This window comes from Mizuhopecten yessoensis, unplaced genomic scaffold, assembly GCF_002113885.1.
Source record: "Mizuhopecten yessoensis strain PY_sf001 unplaced genomic scaffold, ASM211388v2 scaffold3627, whole genome shotgun sequence".
Classification (NCBI taxonomy): Eukaryota; Metazoa; Mollusca; class Bivalvia; order Pectinida; family Pectinidae; genus Mizuhopecten; species Mizuhopecten yessoensis.
In genome coordinates, this window is record NW_018405139.1 from 662,758 (window position 1) to 677,600 (window position 14,843).

Below are 14,843 nucleotides of genomic sequence, written 5' to 3' on the forward strand. Positions count from 1 at the left end.
GAACAGTACCTACCAGGACACTTTAACGACAGCAACACATGTACAGCTTCTCACGGCAGTATAACGCAAGCAACACCTGTACAGTACCTACCAGGACACTATAACGACAGCACTATAACGACAGAAACATTTGAACAGTACCTACCAGGACACTTTAACGACAGCAACACCTAACTAACGACAGCAACACATGTACAGTACAACGACAGCAACACCTGTACAGTACCTCCCACGACACTATAGCGACAGCAACACATGTACAGTTCCTCACGTCACTTTAACGACAGCAACACCTGTACAGTCCCTACCACGGCACTATAACGACACCAAAACACCTGTAAAGTTCCTCACGGCAGTAAAACGACAGCAACACATGTACAGTTTCTCACGGAAGTATAACGACAGCAACACCTGTATCACTATAACGACAGCAATACCTGTACAGTTCCTCCCGGCAGTATAACGACAGCAACACATGTGCAGTTCCTCACGGCAGTATAACGACAGCAACACCTGAACAGTACACCCCACGACATTATAACCACAGAAACACATGTACAGTACTGTACCTACCAGTTCCTCACGGCACTATAACAACAGCAACACATGTACAGTACCTACCGAGACACTATAACGACAGCCACATCTGTACAGTACATACCACGACATTATAACGACAGAAACACATGTACAGTACTGTACCTACCAGTTCCTCACGGCACTATAACAACAGCAACACATGTACAGTACCTACCAGACTATAACGACAGCAACACATGTGCAGTTCCTCACGGCAGTATAAAGACAGCAACACCTGTATAGTACTAACCACGGCACTATAACGACAGAAACATTTGAACAGTATCTACCAGGACACTTTAACGACAGCAAGACATGTACAGTTCCTCACGGCAGTATAACGACAGCAACACCTGTACAGTTCCTCACGGCACTATAACGACAGCAACACATGTACAGTACCTCACGGCAGTATAACGACAGCAACACCTGAACAGTTCATATCACGACATTATAACGACAGAAACACATGTAGATTACTGTACCTACCACGGCACTATAACGACAGCAAAACACCTGTAAAGTTCCTCACGGCAGTAAAACGACAGCAACACATGTACAGTACCTACAAGTACACTATAACGATAGCAACACCTGTACAGTACCTACCAGTACGCTATAACGATAGCATCACATGTACAGTACCTACAACGGCACTATAACGACAGCTACACCTGTACAGTACATACCACCACACTATAACGACAGCAACACCTGTACAGTTCCTTACGGCAGTATAACGACAGCAACACCTGTACAGTACCTACCACTACACTATAACGACAGCAATACCTGTACAGTTCCTCACGGCAGTATAATGACAGCAACACCTGAACAGTACATACCACGAGATAATAACGACAGAAACATATGTACAGTACTGTACCTACCACGACACAATAACGACAGCAACACCTGTACAGTTCATCACGGCACTATAACGACAGCAACACCTGTACAGTTCCTCACGGCACTATAATGACAGCAACACCTGTACAGTACCTACCAGGACACTATCACGACAGCAACACATGTACAGTACATACCACGACATTATAACGACAGAAACACATGTACAGTACTGTACCTACCACGGCACTATAACGACAGCAACACACCCTTTAACGACAGCAAGACATGTACAGTTCCTCACGCCAGTATAACGACAGCAACACCTGTACAGTACCTACCAGTACACTATAACGATAGCATCACATGTACAGTACCTACAACGGCACTATAACGACAGCTACACCTGTACAGTACATACCACGACACTATAACGACAGCAACACGTGTACAGTACCTCACGGCAGTATAACGACAGCAACACCTGTACAGAACCAACCACGGCACTATAACGACAGAAACATTTGAACAGTACCTACCAGGACACTTTAACGACAGCAACACATGTACAGTTCCTCACGGCAGTATAACGACAGTAACACATGTACAGTACCTACCAGGACACAATAACGAAAGCAACACATGTACAGTACCTACCACGACACTATAACGACAGCAACACCTGAACAGTACATACCACGACATTATAACGACAGAAAGATATGAACAGTACCTACCAGGACACTAAAACGACAGCAACACATGTACAGTACCTCACGGCAGTATAACGACAGCAACACCTGTACAGTACCTACCAGGACACTATAACGACAGCAACACCTGAACAGTATATACCAGGACATAATAACGACAGAAACACATGTACAGTACTGTACCTACCACGGCACTATAACGACAGCAACACCTGTACAGTACCTACCAGGACACTATAACGAAAGCAACACATGTACAGTACCTACCACTACACTATAACGACAGCAATACCTGTACAGTTCCTCACGGCAGTATAATGACAGCAACACCTGAACAGTACATACCACGACATTATAACGACAGAATTACATGTAGATTACTGTACCTACCACGGCACTATAACGACAGCAAAACACCTGTAAATTTCCTCACGGCAGTATAACTACAGCAACACATGTACAGTACCTACCAGTACACTATAACGACGGCAACACCTGTACAGTACCTACCACGATACTATAACGACAGCAACACATGTACAGTTCCTCACGACACTTTAACGACAGCAACACCTGTACCGAACCTACCACGGCACTATAACGACAGCAACACCTGTACTGTACCTTTCACGACACTATAACGACAGCAACGCATTACAGTACATACCACGGCACTATAACAACAGCAACACATGTACAGTACCTACCACGACACTATAACGACAGCAACACATGTACAGGACCTACCACGGCACTATAACGACAGAAACATTTGAACAGTACCTACCACGACATAATAACGACAGAAACACACATACAGTACTGTACCTACCACGACAGCAACACCTGTAAAGTTCCTCACGGCACTATAACGACAGCAACACCTGTACAGTACCTACCACGGCACTATAACGACAGCAACACATGTACAGTACCTACCACGGCACTATAACGACAGCAACACATGTGCAGTACCTACCAGTACACTATAACGACAGCAACACCTGTACAGTACCTACCAGGACACTATAACGACAGCAACACCTGACAGTACCTTACACGACACTATAACGACAGCAACACATGTATAATACAAATAGTTTTATTGAGGTGATCATTGTTTCAGTATTGTTTTCAGGTCATTATGATTATAATCCAGTACACTGGTAAATAATATAACTGTTTCATGTTCTATGTATTGAAATCATACTTCAAAGTAGAACAAATACGATATTTGCATATCAAACGACTTAACAAAATAATGGAAACAAATGTATCAAACATTTTGACAGGATGGTAGAAAGAGTCAATACATTTTTACTTGGCTTGCATTAATTTACAAGTTAACGAATATGACGTTTTGTAGAAAGGGTGTATGAAAAACAGCCATACATACTAACCACTTGTTGTTTCACGCCATGATATTATCATACAATGAACCACTTATACACACAGGCGTTATCTTTGCAACTAGGATACGAAATGTGCTGGCGAGGTTTTCCAGGATATGAGACATAATCTAACGATGTTTCCTTGAATGTACACAAACATGTAATACATGTAGTCATAAGATCATAATCCTGTGTGTTAAGTTGTCAAGTGTGGCTACACATGGTTGACCACGATAAAGTTTACCTTTAGACTCACTGAACCTAAAATGTTTGACAATAGTTGGAATAAATTGAATTGAAGTTAAATATATAAATTACTATTTGAATTCAACTCACCGTACATTCACAAGTACATTTCCCATATTTTTTAGTTTTAATACATATTGATTTTACGCCAGACAAACATATTTTTAATTTGATCATCGTTTGTAAAACATACACATATTATTCAATCATACTTGAATATTTTGTAGTATTATTATCAACACAGTAAAATACAATGTAAAAATATTAATAAAATTAATAATTAATGAAAGTCATGTTTCAAGTTCCGATAAATCACACTTGCTAAAGTCCATATTTGTACAACTATGGCCGTGATATACTTAAATTGAAGAGAAACATTAGTATTTAGATAAAAAAAATGATTCGTCTAGGTACATATGGTATACCATGAACTGTTTCGTACATCTTTACATATTTCTAGAGATCAACAAATATCAATGTATCTTTTACTGAAAAATATTTTATCCTTTATCACATTGTATACACCTGCTGAATATAAATATGAATATATATAAAGGAGTGTTTGTAAGCAAGCATGTATTCCAAAGCCATCGTTTGTGACACTGAATAAAATCTATGGATAAGTAATCATTCGAATCTCCGCCATATCACATGCTTCAGTGCAGAGCAAATTATTTAGAAAACACTTTTACATGTCAACAAAAGGTTTCGACGTAAATAACACACCTATCTCACGATAGTTTGTATTAACGTGAACGTAATATCCCACCTTGTCATTCTAAAAGCCTTGTGAGTGTGATTGTAATTGTTGCATTTATAACGCTTGAACACTGCATGTTGTTCAAATAATGATAAGAAAGAGAACTGATTAGAATGTAGACTTGACACCGTGTTAGATCAACGGAACGTAACAGTTAGATCTCATAAACATTGATATCTAAATGATTGTACAGTTTGAATCTTATTCTTTTGGGATACGTGCATTGCACCAGCATGGCAAAGCTAGTGTCAGTATTCGATGTAAAATTAGGTCCTGACGTAACGTCAAAGTATATACCTGGTCAATATATAGTGTTTTATCAATATTTCAGGAATCGGCAGTCCGAAAGCAGAGCTGACATGACCAATTAACCCATTCAACACCGACTGTATTTTTGTTTCTAGGTTTCCTCTGCACATCTAGGATCCGTTTTTTATTGGAGTTTAGTTATGGGTTATGGTATTTCCTTAAGGATTGTAAATGATTTGCTTCGTTCAGCTTATAAGGATTTAAAGGAAGTAATTTCCTCTGATATTAATAGAACCACCAATTATGATAAAAAAACACCTTACTACTAAGTTGTTGTCATTTAATTTTCAATTAAGTATATAACAAGAACCATTATAATTTAATCGGAAATGTTCACCATCAACATGTGGAGTCATAGCGACAATTTCTAAGATAAACAAGGGGTGTAGTTATGCGGTATTCCCCCACATCTAGGATGTCCGGGTAGAGATAATATATACATACGAGGAGTGTTAGTTACAGTTGTTTTTTATCATCTTTTTCTATGGTGTCATAATCTATTTTGAAGTTCCCACGAGTACAGTTATAACAGCCAATGGATGGTTTACGCTCAGGTAAAACAAGTTATATTGTCACATAAAGCCATGCGAGAAAGAGAGCAATTGAATCGGTCAGGTGATTTCATTTTTTCTTTTTTTAATATGATACGTAAGATTGACTTGTTTAACTCTTTCAACGAAATATTACTAAGTTGAGGTTTATGGAAATCACACACGTTTATGATGAATATTCAAGACTTTCGGGCTTTTTTGTTTAAACATAGTTGAAGCCAATTTTTCTACAATGCAGTGGTTGTTTTTATGTATACTAAGCCTAAGAGTAAGCAATCAACAGGACCAACAATAAATATTGAATCATCATTATATAAATAAAACATCTCCAGGGGATACAGTATCCGTGAATCTTTCTCCATGTACACGTACCTATCAATGGAACAGGAAGTAGGAGTAGGCAATCAACATGATCAACAATAAATATTGAATCGTCAATATACATGTATAAATACAACATCTCCATGGGGGTTAAATTATCAGTGGGGGAAAAAAACGACCAATGAACAGGAAGTATATCTATAGTATTAACATATTAACATATATGTCTTGATAGCGTCGTGATAAAATCGCATCATTACCAGAACACATTGTGTTGGTCACTAGGCGTAAAGGATGTGGCCTCGAAAAAAAACCCCATAATTATCACGTACTGTTAATGTTTGGATAGTGTTATGGTTAAGGATACACAAATGCTCAAACACCGAATCACTATGGAGCCCTATAGTAATGTCTGACACAACGTAAGGTGACAAACCAATAACGCCAGGTTTAATCTTTAAAACGTATCATCGTAATCGTAATAAAGTCAATTAAATACTGTTAATTATTCTAGAGAAGTTTACTTAAAAAAACTATCTTCATAATTGAGGAAAATAAAATAGTTTAAAGTACTGTTGTCAAGGACCAAAATTAAATTTAAAAGGAGTACAAATAATTAAATGAGAACTTCTGTACCAATACAGTACTCTCTAGTCTGGCAAGTAGAATCTCCATTCCTCAATTCGTTTCTGAAGGTTAAGATGCAGTGGCCCATATTTGATCTTAATACGAATGTGTTGTTTCTCCAGGTTTCATTTTGTCTAGCCTGGTTAGCGTGATGTAACTTTAGAAACATGTGAATAGGAGATATATCCAGAACTGTTTACATCATTTCATCTATGTATCGCTTGAAAAAATGCCACTACTGAAATCTATAACTATGTGAATACCTTAATATGTAAAACAAGCCTTTAAACAACTAGAGGCTGTTAACATGGCATTCAACACCACTTAGTCTTTTTGTTAACCTAAAAGGAATTTGGTTATTGTATGGCAATAGATGAGTTGGCTTGTTTATTTTACTACATAAACAAGGTTTCGGCAAGAAACCACGCTGACAATAGCAAGACATTAAATACGTAAAATGGTCTTACTCTGTGGGTTATTATTTGACAGGGTCTCTAACTTTGTGAGTTAGTATTTGACTGGGTCTCTAACTTTGTGGGTTATTATTTGACAGGGTCTCTAACTTTGTGAGTTAGTATTTGACAGGGTCTCTAACTTTGTGGGTTATTATTTGACTGGGTCTCTAACTTTGTGGGTTATTATTTGACAGGGTCTCTAACTTTGTGGGTTATTATTTGACAGGGTGTCTAACTTTGTGAGTTAGTATTTGACAGGGTCTCTAACTTTGTGGGTTATTATTTGACAGGGTCTCTAACTTTGTGAGTTAGTATTTGACTGGGTCTCTTGACAGGGTCTCTAACTTTGTGAGTTAGTATTTGACTGGGTCTCTAACTTTGTGGGTTATTATTTGACAGTATATCTAACTCGATAGATTTATATGCTTGTACGTGTACGAATCACGAATTGCACACAATGGAACTTGATGTCCACATTTATCTCTCTTGGGTAGTATGGTTCATAATAGACACGTCGTACAAATTATAAAATTTGAAATTATGCAGTTCTCCTCTTATTAATAGTAAAGGGGGTTTACGTATCTGCTCCTCTGTTTTAACAGAAGTTAAGACTATTTGGATTTCGACCTTTTGACTCCTAGCATCATCGATGAGACCTAGGAGTAAACAGCTGTATGATGCAGTGTAGTTAATGTTTGGCTTACTGTTTCTATTTTCATATTTTAAAGGTACAATCACATGTATGTGTGTGTGTGTGTTCGTGTGTGTGTGTGTGTGTGTGTGTGTGTGTTACGTTAATCTTTGATTGATGCTATATATTATATACGATTAATAGTCGTGATTTCCTAAAGAACGCGGTTCATAAAAATATTAAGATTATGCGTGGCTGACGGCTACTGGTGCTGTGAGAAATAAATATTTAGATATATATTTTGTAAATGGACGTGATGGTTAAGACAAAGCTAAAGGTGAATCTGTAAACGACCAAGCGTGGTTGACTAGTGTGTCGCTAAACTTATATTTGTTAAATCCATACACACTTTTCTTGTTTCCGTTCTGATCCATCTACCCCGATGTCTATCAACCATTGTTTTTGCAATTCGCATTGGCAAAATTGTTAGTAATAACAATAATGTCACTTTTCAGACGAGAAACCAAATAACTTTTTCAAAGTTTCATCCGTGTCCATAGATTACATTGTCTTTGATACATGATTGCCATATTGATGCTATCCCTCTTGATGTCTTGGGAAAATAAAGAGCTTATTTACTGTAATGGGTCCTGATGACAAACCTTACACCACATTAAGTAGTAGTATTCACGTATAATACAATAGACAGGATACTGGTGTCACTTTGATCCTATCTTCACTGGTACTGCCAATAGTGTATTTTGTATACAAATGTATAAAAAACAAAGCGTCCACCACTTGTACAATAGTTTACTCTCAAGTAATGAACGTAAGACACACATTTGTGATTGCATGTACATGTAGGAGTGTCAAATTTACATTTAAAAGGAACTCTGTTTATATAGTGCAGAGATGAAATTAGTAACGAAGGCGTACGTAGCAAGGAAAAGGTTGAATACTAAATAGAACCAAAAATAGATACAGACATGAACTGACAAGACAGGTAAAATCGGAGTGTTTGTCCCAAGGACGTGTGTGTGTAAAGATGTCTACTATTGGATTTGTCAGTCCCCCGAGGTTCGATGTATCCTTGATAGCTACAGCAAATGTTGTTGAGTTCTTACTCGGTATATAATATACGCGTTTTTCTCAATATTAAATTGAAATTAACCCGTATACCTCAATTTTTGAAATTCCTGAAATTAAGGGGTCTTACACCCTTCCCCTTGTATTTCAACAGCTGATTAGACGAATTTTGAATGTCACTTATATGATCCCTGATATCTAGAAGAACGAAACAACTGTATGGTTGAGCGTAATTAATTTTTGACTTACTACATATATAACCAGAGCCGTGGGATAGACAAAAAATCTTGGGTTTGGGATTTATCTGTCACACCTTAAAGGAAGGGGAAGTTGTAAACGAATATTTCAAGTCGACCATTGATCTATTCTGTCCTCTTTTAGTAAAAATCTCCATCATAACATTTGACTTAACATTTTTGATATCTACATTATAAAGATTTTTTAAAAAGTAAAATTTTAAAGAACCCCAGGAGTATGTACACGTAACCCTTTTGATTCGCTTGCGAGAATTGTTTGCTTCAATTATCAAGAACAGAACAAACGCAGGTATGTTAATACGGAAAACCAAGGTGGTTTTTGACAAACAAATTGAACTAAAGAACCTTTTTTCATCAAACAAAAATAATGATGTGCTGTTTAAAACATTTTTAGTGCTTTCCTTCATTGTCAATCACTTTTGATATAGTTTAAAGAATTGGGACTATGGAATCAGTTCTGCGCTAATATGAGATATGCTAAATGTCCAGATCACACTTAAAGATCTGCATGATAATTTGCAGTTTGTGGATGCAGACAAAGCAACTGGTAACGTACTCCTTGATTGCAAACAACAGTACCCTTTCTCTGCTTGTAATTAAAACAAAACAAAAAAACAAAACAAAACTTGGCATCTTTTACATTAAGAAAGATGAAAAACAAAATAATAAAGCTTCTATATTTATCGCAATATGATATATCCGATCTGGACATCTATCAACGAACAATGTTGTTTCCAATTGCTAGGATTGTGCAGTGTCAAAATAAAGATTACATTTAAACTGTACATCCAGGCTGACAGCGCCCAATAGGAGGTATGGAGATATAAAGAAAAATGATAAGAGACATTCGATGACATTTATTATTTAAAACATATGTCACAAGATGCCTTAACTCTTGTAATTCTGCTTATTCGAAATCAGACTATTTCAAACGTTTTATGATATTAAATACAAATCTAAAACTCCATAACAAAGATATAACATGTCTGCCTTAAATATAAAAAAAAAACCTGGCTAAACTATCTAATTACAGCTTGTAAAATGAGGGTAGGCAATACAACTACCCCGTTTATGAAAAGACTTAGCGAGGTGAGTGATCGCAGGAGTAGGGTATACAATGGTTGAGATTGCGAGAAGACGTCGGAGGGGACAGACAGATGAAAACGGTGTCAGGTTCGGGTATTATGTTTACCTATATCATAGGATGGTCTACGTTTATATAACATGCCGCAGTAGGGTTTGTACGTGTATGTTAATTTCTTTAGAAACTTCAGGTGACATTAGATCTCTGATGTTCAAAACTCTAACAGCTTATGTGGTAGTTGTTTGGATTAAACCTAAATGTCTTTGAAGACAGGCTTCATCAATACTTTTTTCTCATATACTTGTAAATTTAACAACTTCAACCGGGTGAAGATGTATAACTGGACTCTGAGTGGACGTATGGAGTAGTGCCTCTAGGGATATTGCTCGTTATTTTTTCGTTTGAATTGCTTTCGATGATACATTGTTGTATATACATTCATTCATTTATTATTGACGGATATATAAGTATGTCTTTTAAATCAATAGATAAGGACAAATTCGAACGAAGCAATGGTTTTGTGGATATGTTCACAACAATGCGACAGCGCACTCTGATGTAAACGACTCAAACCTTCTTTGATTTTGAAAGGTTTATGCTAAATACCAAGTGCATGCCTATGTACCTAAAGTAAACAAGTGGAAAAATCAAATCGATTAGGGGTATTCATAACCCGACTTGTCAAATGTTTAAAGTTTTCAAGGCTAGTCTGAATGACTTAAGATAAAACCTGTCGTACAGTGTAGATGTGTATTACGTTATGCCTATGAACAGTCCTCGCTCATGGCATCATATCCACTTAGCATTTACCCTTGTGTGGCGCTTTAGTATGTTCTTGTGTACAAGTGGTTTTCGTTGTAAGTCTTTTCATATGAAAATGCAGTAGCGTTTTATGTTCGTAATTGTAAATATTTCCAATAAAGCTTGTCAAAAAAACCCGACCCAGATGTATTTAATAAATTTTTCGACATTAGCGAGAACCGATATCAGGTGTTTAACATTTATCAGTTTAACTAGCCATGTTTTGAAATACCCAGATTTTGATTGTTCGTGAAGCGATATTGAAAAAGGAGAAGGTCAACAAGCTTTGCGTAGGTGAAGTCTACCTCGTATTTCGTAAATTTAAGACTGTTTCGCCAAGTGTTATATGTATCGACCACAAAAAAACACCTACATAATTATGTGAATAACATTATCCTTTTTTAACCGTTAAATACAGCAAAACACTGGGCCGTTTTTAACATAAATGAATCATGTGAACCATTTAAAAGATGATGACTTAACAACACACACAAATTCAGTACAAATACTTACTATAGTGTTATAACGTCCACCGTTTATACACAAGAAAACGGCGGGAAATATAGCTAGAGGTCTCTGATTGCAATCTTATAGAGCTCTTCTCGTATTTAAACAGTGTCGGTGGTACACTATGGTCTTAACCTGGTTCTATTGGCTGAATGCCCATGTAAATATTGAAGAGAATACAAAAGATCGACTATGAGACTACCAGATCCATCGTGTCCAATGTTGGTTCAGCTTCACAGCAGTGTGTTTATGAATAGTTAACAGAATGCTTTTATGACACATTACAGGTTTTAAATTTTTAAAATCTATAAATAAACCATGACAAACCAAATCAGAAAGAAATCTTTGAAAATTTATACTAAATGGATTGAAGTTAACAAAAACTTAGTTCTAATGTTGATGTTTTATATGCGTGCGGTACAGTATGCATTTGGTTAAAATAGTATCGAGTTTAGTCACATTGATTTGTACCCAGTGCCCAAAAACAAATTGACATTGGTGTCCACTTGTTTCTAACAGGGATTAAAATGTCTGACAAAGCAATTTTATCTTATTGTATCTGTATAAACTTTTACCTTTAACTTTCTTACAATTCCTGTTACTTCTGTATCTGTTGATTTAATGTCTTTATTCCGTGAAGAGGTCATGCTCAGAACATCGCCGTCATATGGTAGAATCAAAGACATTTAAAGATAGGTGAGGCCCACAACTCTCTTTAACCTGAATTTACTAAAATCAATCTGACAAAATTTCTAGTCCCAAAACGTATTACGGAAAAAAAGCACCATTGTCTAGCCTATTTCACCACGCCATCCTCCCAGACCGCCGATTACGGCCTGGAGTTCTCGGATAGTGATGTAACCCACTGCTAATGTAATTACTGGTTGGTTACGAATTGAAGTACCGCAAGCTGGGAACACATGATACCGGATTTGATCACAAACAATCTGAAGCACAAGTGCCCTATATTATATATACACGGAAGTAAAAGATTTCTGATCTCGTTTCACACGGGCACACTTATATAATATAAAGTAAATAGTAGAATTGTAGGGGATAGATGTCAGAACCGGAATAATGATACGTACTAGTGCTATATAAAAGACAACGGCGAGGGTATAGTTGTCTTCCAGTTACAGTAAAACATGTATTCGACATGCCGTAATATCGACAATTCTGTTAAATCAGACCTCTGTGGCGTTAAACCCACGTTGAGTTGTGGGTGTAAATCAACAGGTATGCTCACATATTATATAATATATAAGACCTAGCTTTGGTGAATAGTGTGTACGCACGCTACTTTTGCCATTTAGTCGTGGTGTCTTATATCATCCTATTCTGACGGCCAGCTTCTTTTTTGACAAGCATTTAAACTAGCCCGATAAAGTGAAGGCATTTGACACAATAGTATGCATGTATAGTCATCAACTGACAAAACATTAAACTGTTCCTATGTGTCGTCCAAGGTTAACCGACGGTCTTTACAACTATACTACCGACAAAGCTTCTCGGTACATTGCATTTATATGTAGTCGGGGACACTCACTTGTTGCCTAACCTTACTAATGCATTGATTGTTAATCAGATCAATTTTTTTTCCACAAGGTTGTGCATGAACACATACATACATGTACATCAAGTCTAACCTCTATTTATATCAACCCTATGCAACGCGTCGTATTACGGAAACAGGTTTATAAAGATTTCCAATCAGGAAGCGATTCGCTTTATTTCAAAAATCACACCCTGTTATACGTGAGTACATGAGTTGTGTTTTGTTTAATCTGCGAAATTCTTTTTTGTTTTGTTTTTTGAAAATCAAATTGGTTGGGAACCACCTATATATGATGATGAATCCTTGTCCCACATATTGTTAGCTTAACAAACACATTTTGATTTTCGAAATCCCCCCTGAATGGATAAGACACATACTTCTTTCACTTTTAGTTATCGGAAGGGGGTTCTGTTTAATAGGTTACCCTATGTACTTTATAAAAATCAAATTAATTTTTTGGGAAAATGCATACCGAATGTGCTTGGTGTCTTTTCAAGCTAACCATGTGAATTATTTTGTAATGTTTACTGACACGATTTTTTTTTTTTTGATATAAAGATATTTCTGTTCAGTACCGTTTCTATCATTACATTTTTATCATATAACAATAAAGAGCAGATCACAGACAGGAAATAACATTTCATATGTTGATATTGATAATGCAATAAGAACACAATTTTCTTTAACTAGAAAATAATGAAAACATTACTTACAAGAAGATACTTAACATCGATGCTATCCCCACAGTCATCCAGGGTGACAGGATAAAGTCCATTATCATAGGTATCGGGATAAACGAGGCGTTGAGAAAGACTTGGCGAGCTACCTGTAACACTTCCCCACCGGTGTACTGTAAATTAACGAATCCGTCACACACACACACACACACACATATATATATACAAAAGGGTTACCCTAGAATATTCTTACGACCAATGAAAAGACACGGGTGAAAATAGCACTGATCCATGCAATCCTCCGGCATAAACTTCATTACCATAATATGTTTTTGTTTGTGCTTAATGTTTATATTTAATCACTTTAATCTTGCCTTTTATTCAGACAGGTATGGATTTACAGTGAATCCTTTCGCTATGTTGATTTGTAATTTTAATGTTTAATTAAGTATTTATATACTGTATATATCAGTCATTTTTGAATTTCAACTTTCTAGTAGTTCAACATGCCACGGTCATGTCCGAATCAGTTTTTGCAACACTTATTATTATTCAGCTGTTTAAGTTTACATAAACAAGAAAAAAAGTATAGTACAGAAGATTTTGCTCATATTACTTAACTTTAGTGCAGAAGATTGTACACATCTCGCCTAACTTTAACCGATCCACTGTCTGTACAGGTCAGCCATGCTACCATCAGTAGAGATTCTCCATACGTAGCAACAGCCGTCCACTTCAAAGGGAAACACTGCAGGACTCGTATTTAGGGTATTCCGTCTTTGCGTATTGCAGAGTTATCTTCTCTTGAGAACAGGTATTGATTGTTACGTCATTTGTTTGTGAGAGTAACGTCATCAATTTTTGAGAAAACGACTGAATTTTCTCACACAAACCAATGACGTAACAATCAATACCTGTTCTCAAGAGAAGATAACTCTGCAATACGCAAAGACGGAATAGGATCATGGAATTAATGTATGTGACGCAATGACCGAAGATTTACGTAACGACAATAATTAATTTATAGAGACATATGATGACGTCATCACTCTGAATCCATACTTTAATTTAACCCAAGTGTACACCACGATTTATATTTTTTGTGAATAGAAATGATGGTGGGCGGAAGCTCTGAACAGTATCAACGGGCAGTAGTCTACTCGTTAAGTGTTTTCGGTGCCACGATTTATGAGAGTGAAGTGCAGAATGTATATGTCAACCTTTCTACTGTTGACTGTTATGCAGACTACAGTCGATCATCACTAACGTTTATATTATGGCAGTATTCCCCTCATTACAACATATCCATATATTCCAATACCGTGGACATTTTGCACAATTTTTTATAAGGTCGCAGTGATAATTTAAATAGGATATATTTCATTACCTTGTGGTATTTAGGTACCATGGTGTTTACTATGTCCTTTATAATTGCTCGTTGTTT

At 36.6% G+C, this 14,843-nt stretch overlaps 1 protein-coding gene across 1 annotated transcript in view; it reads right to left on the bottom strand.

Annotated features, from left to right (window-relative positions):
• LOC110447849 (cytochrome P450 3A24-like) overlaps positions 1–13,615 on the bottom strand; it is a 41,227-nt gene extending 27,612 nt beyond the window's left edge. The window contains exon 1 of the mRNA XM_021493797.1: positions 13,436–13,615. Coding sequence (XP_021349472.1) covers positions 13,436–13,503 — 68 coding nt within the window. The 5' untranslated portion in view covers positions 13,504–13,615. The remainder of the gene's footprint in view (positions 1–13,435) is intronic.
• Positions 13,616–14,843: the final 1,228 nt, after the last annotated feature.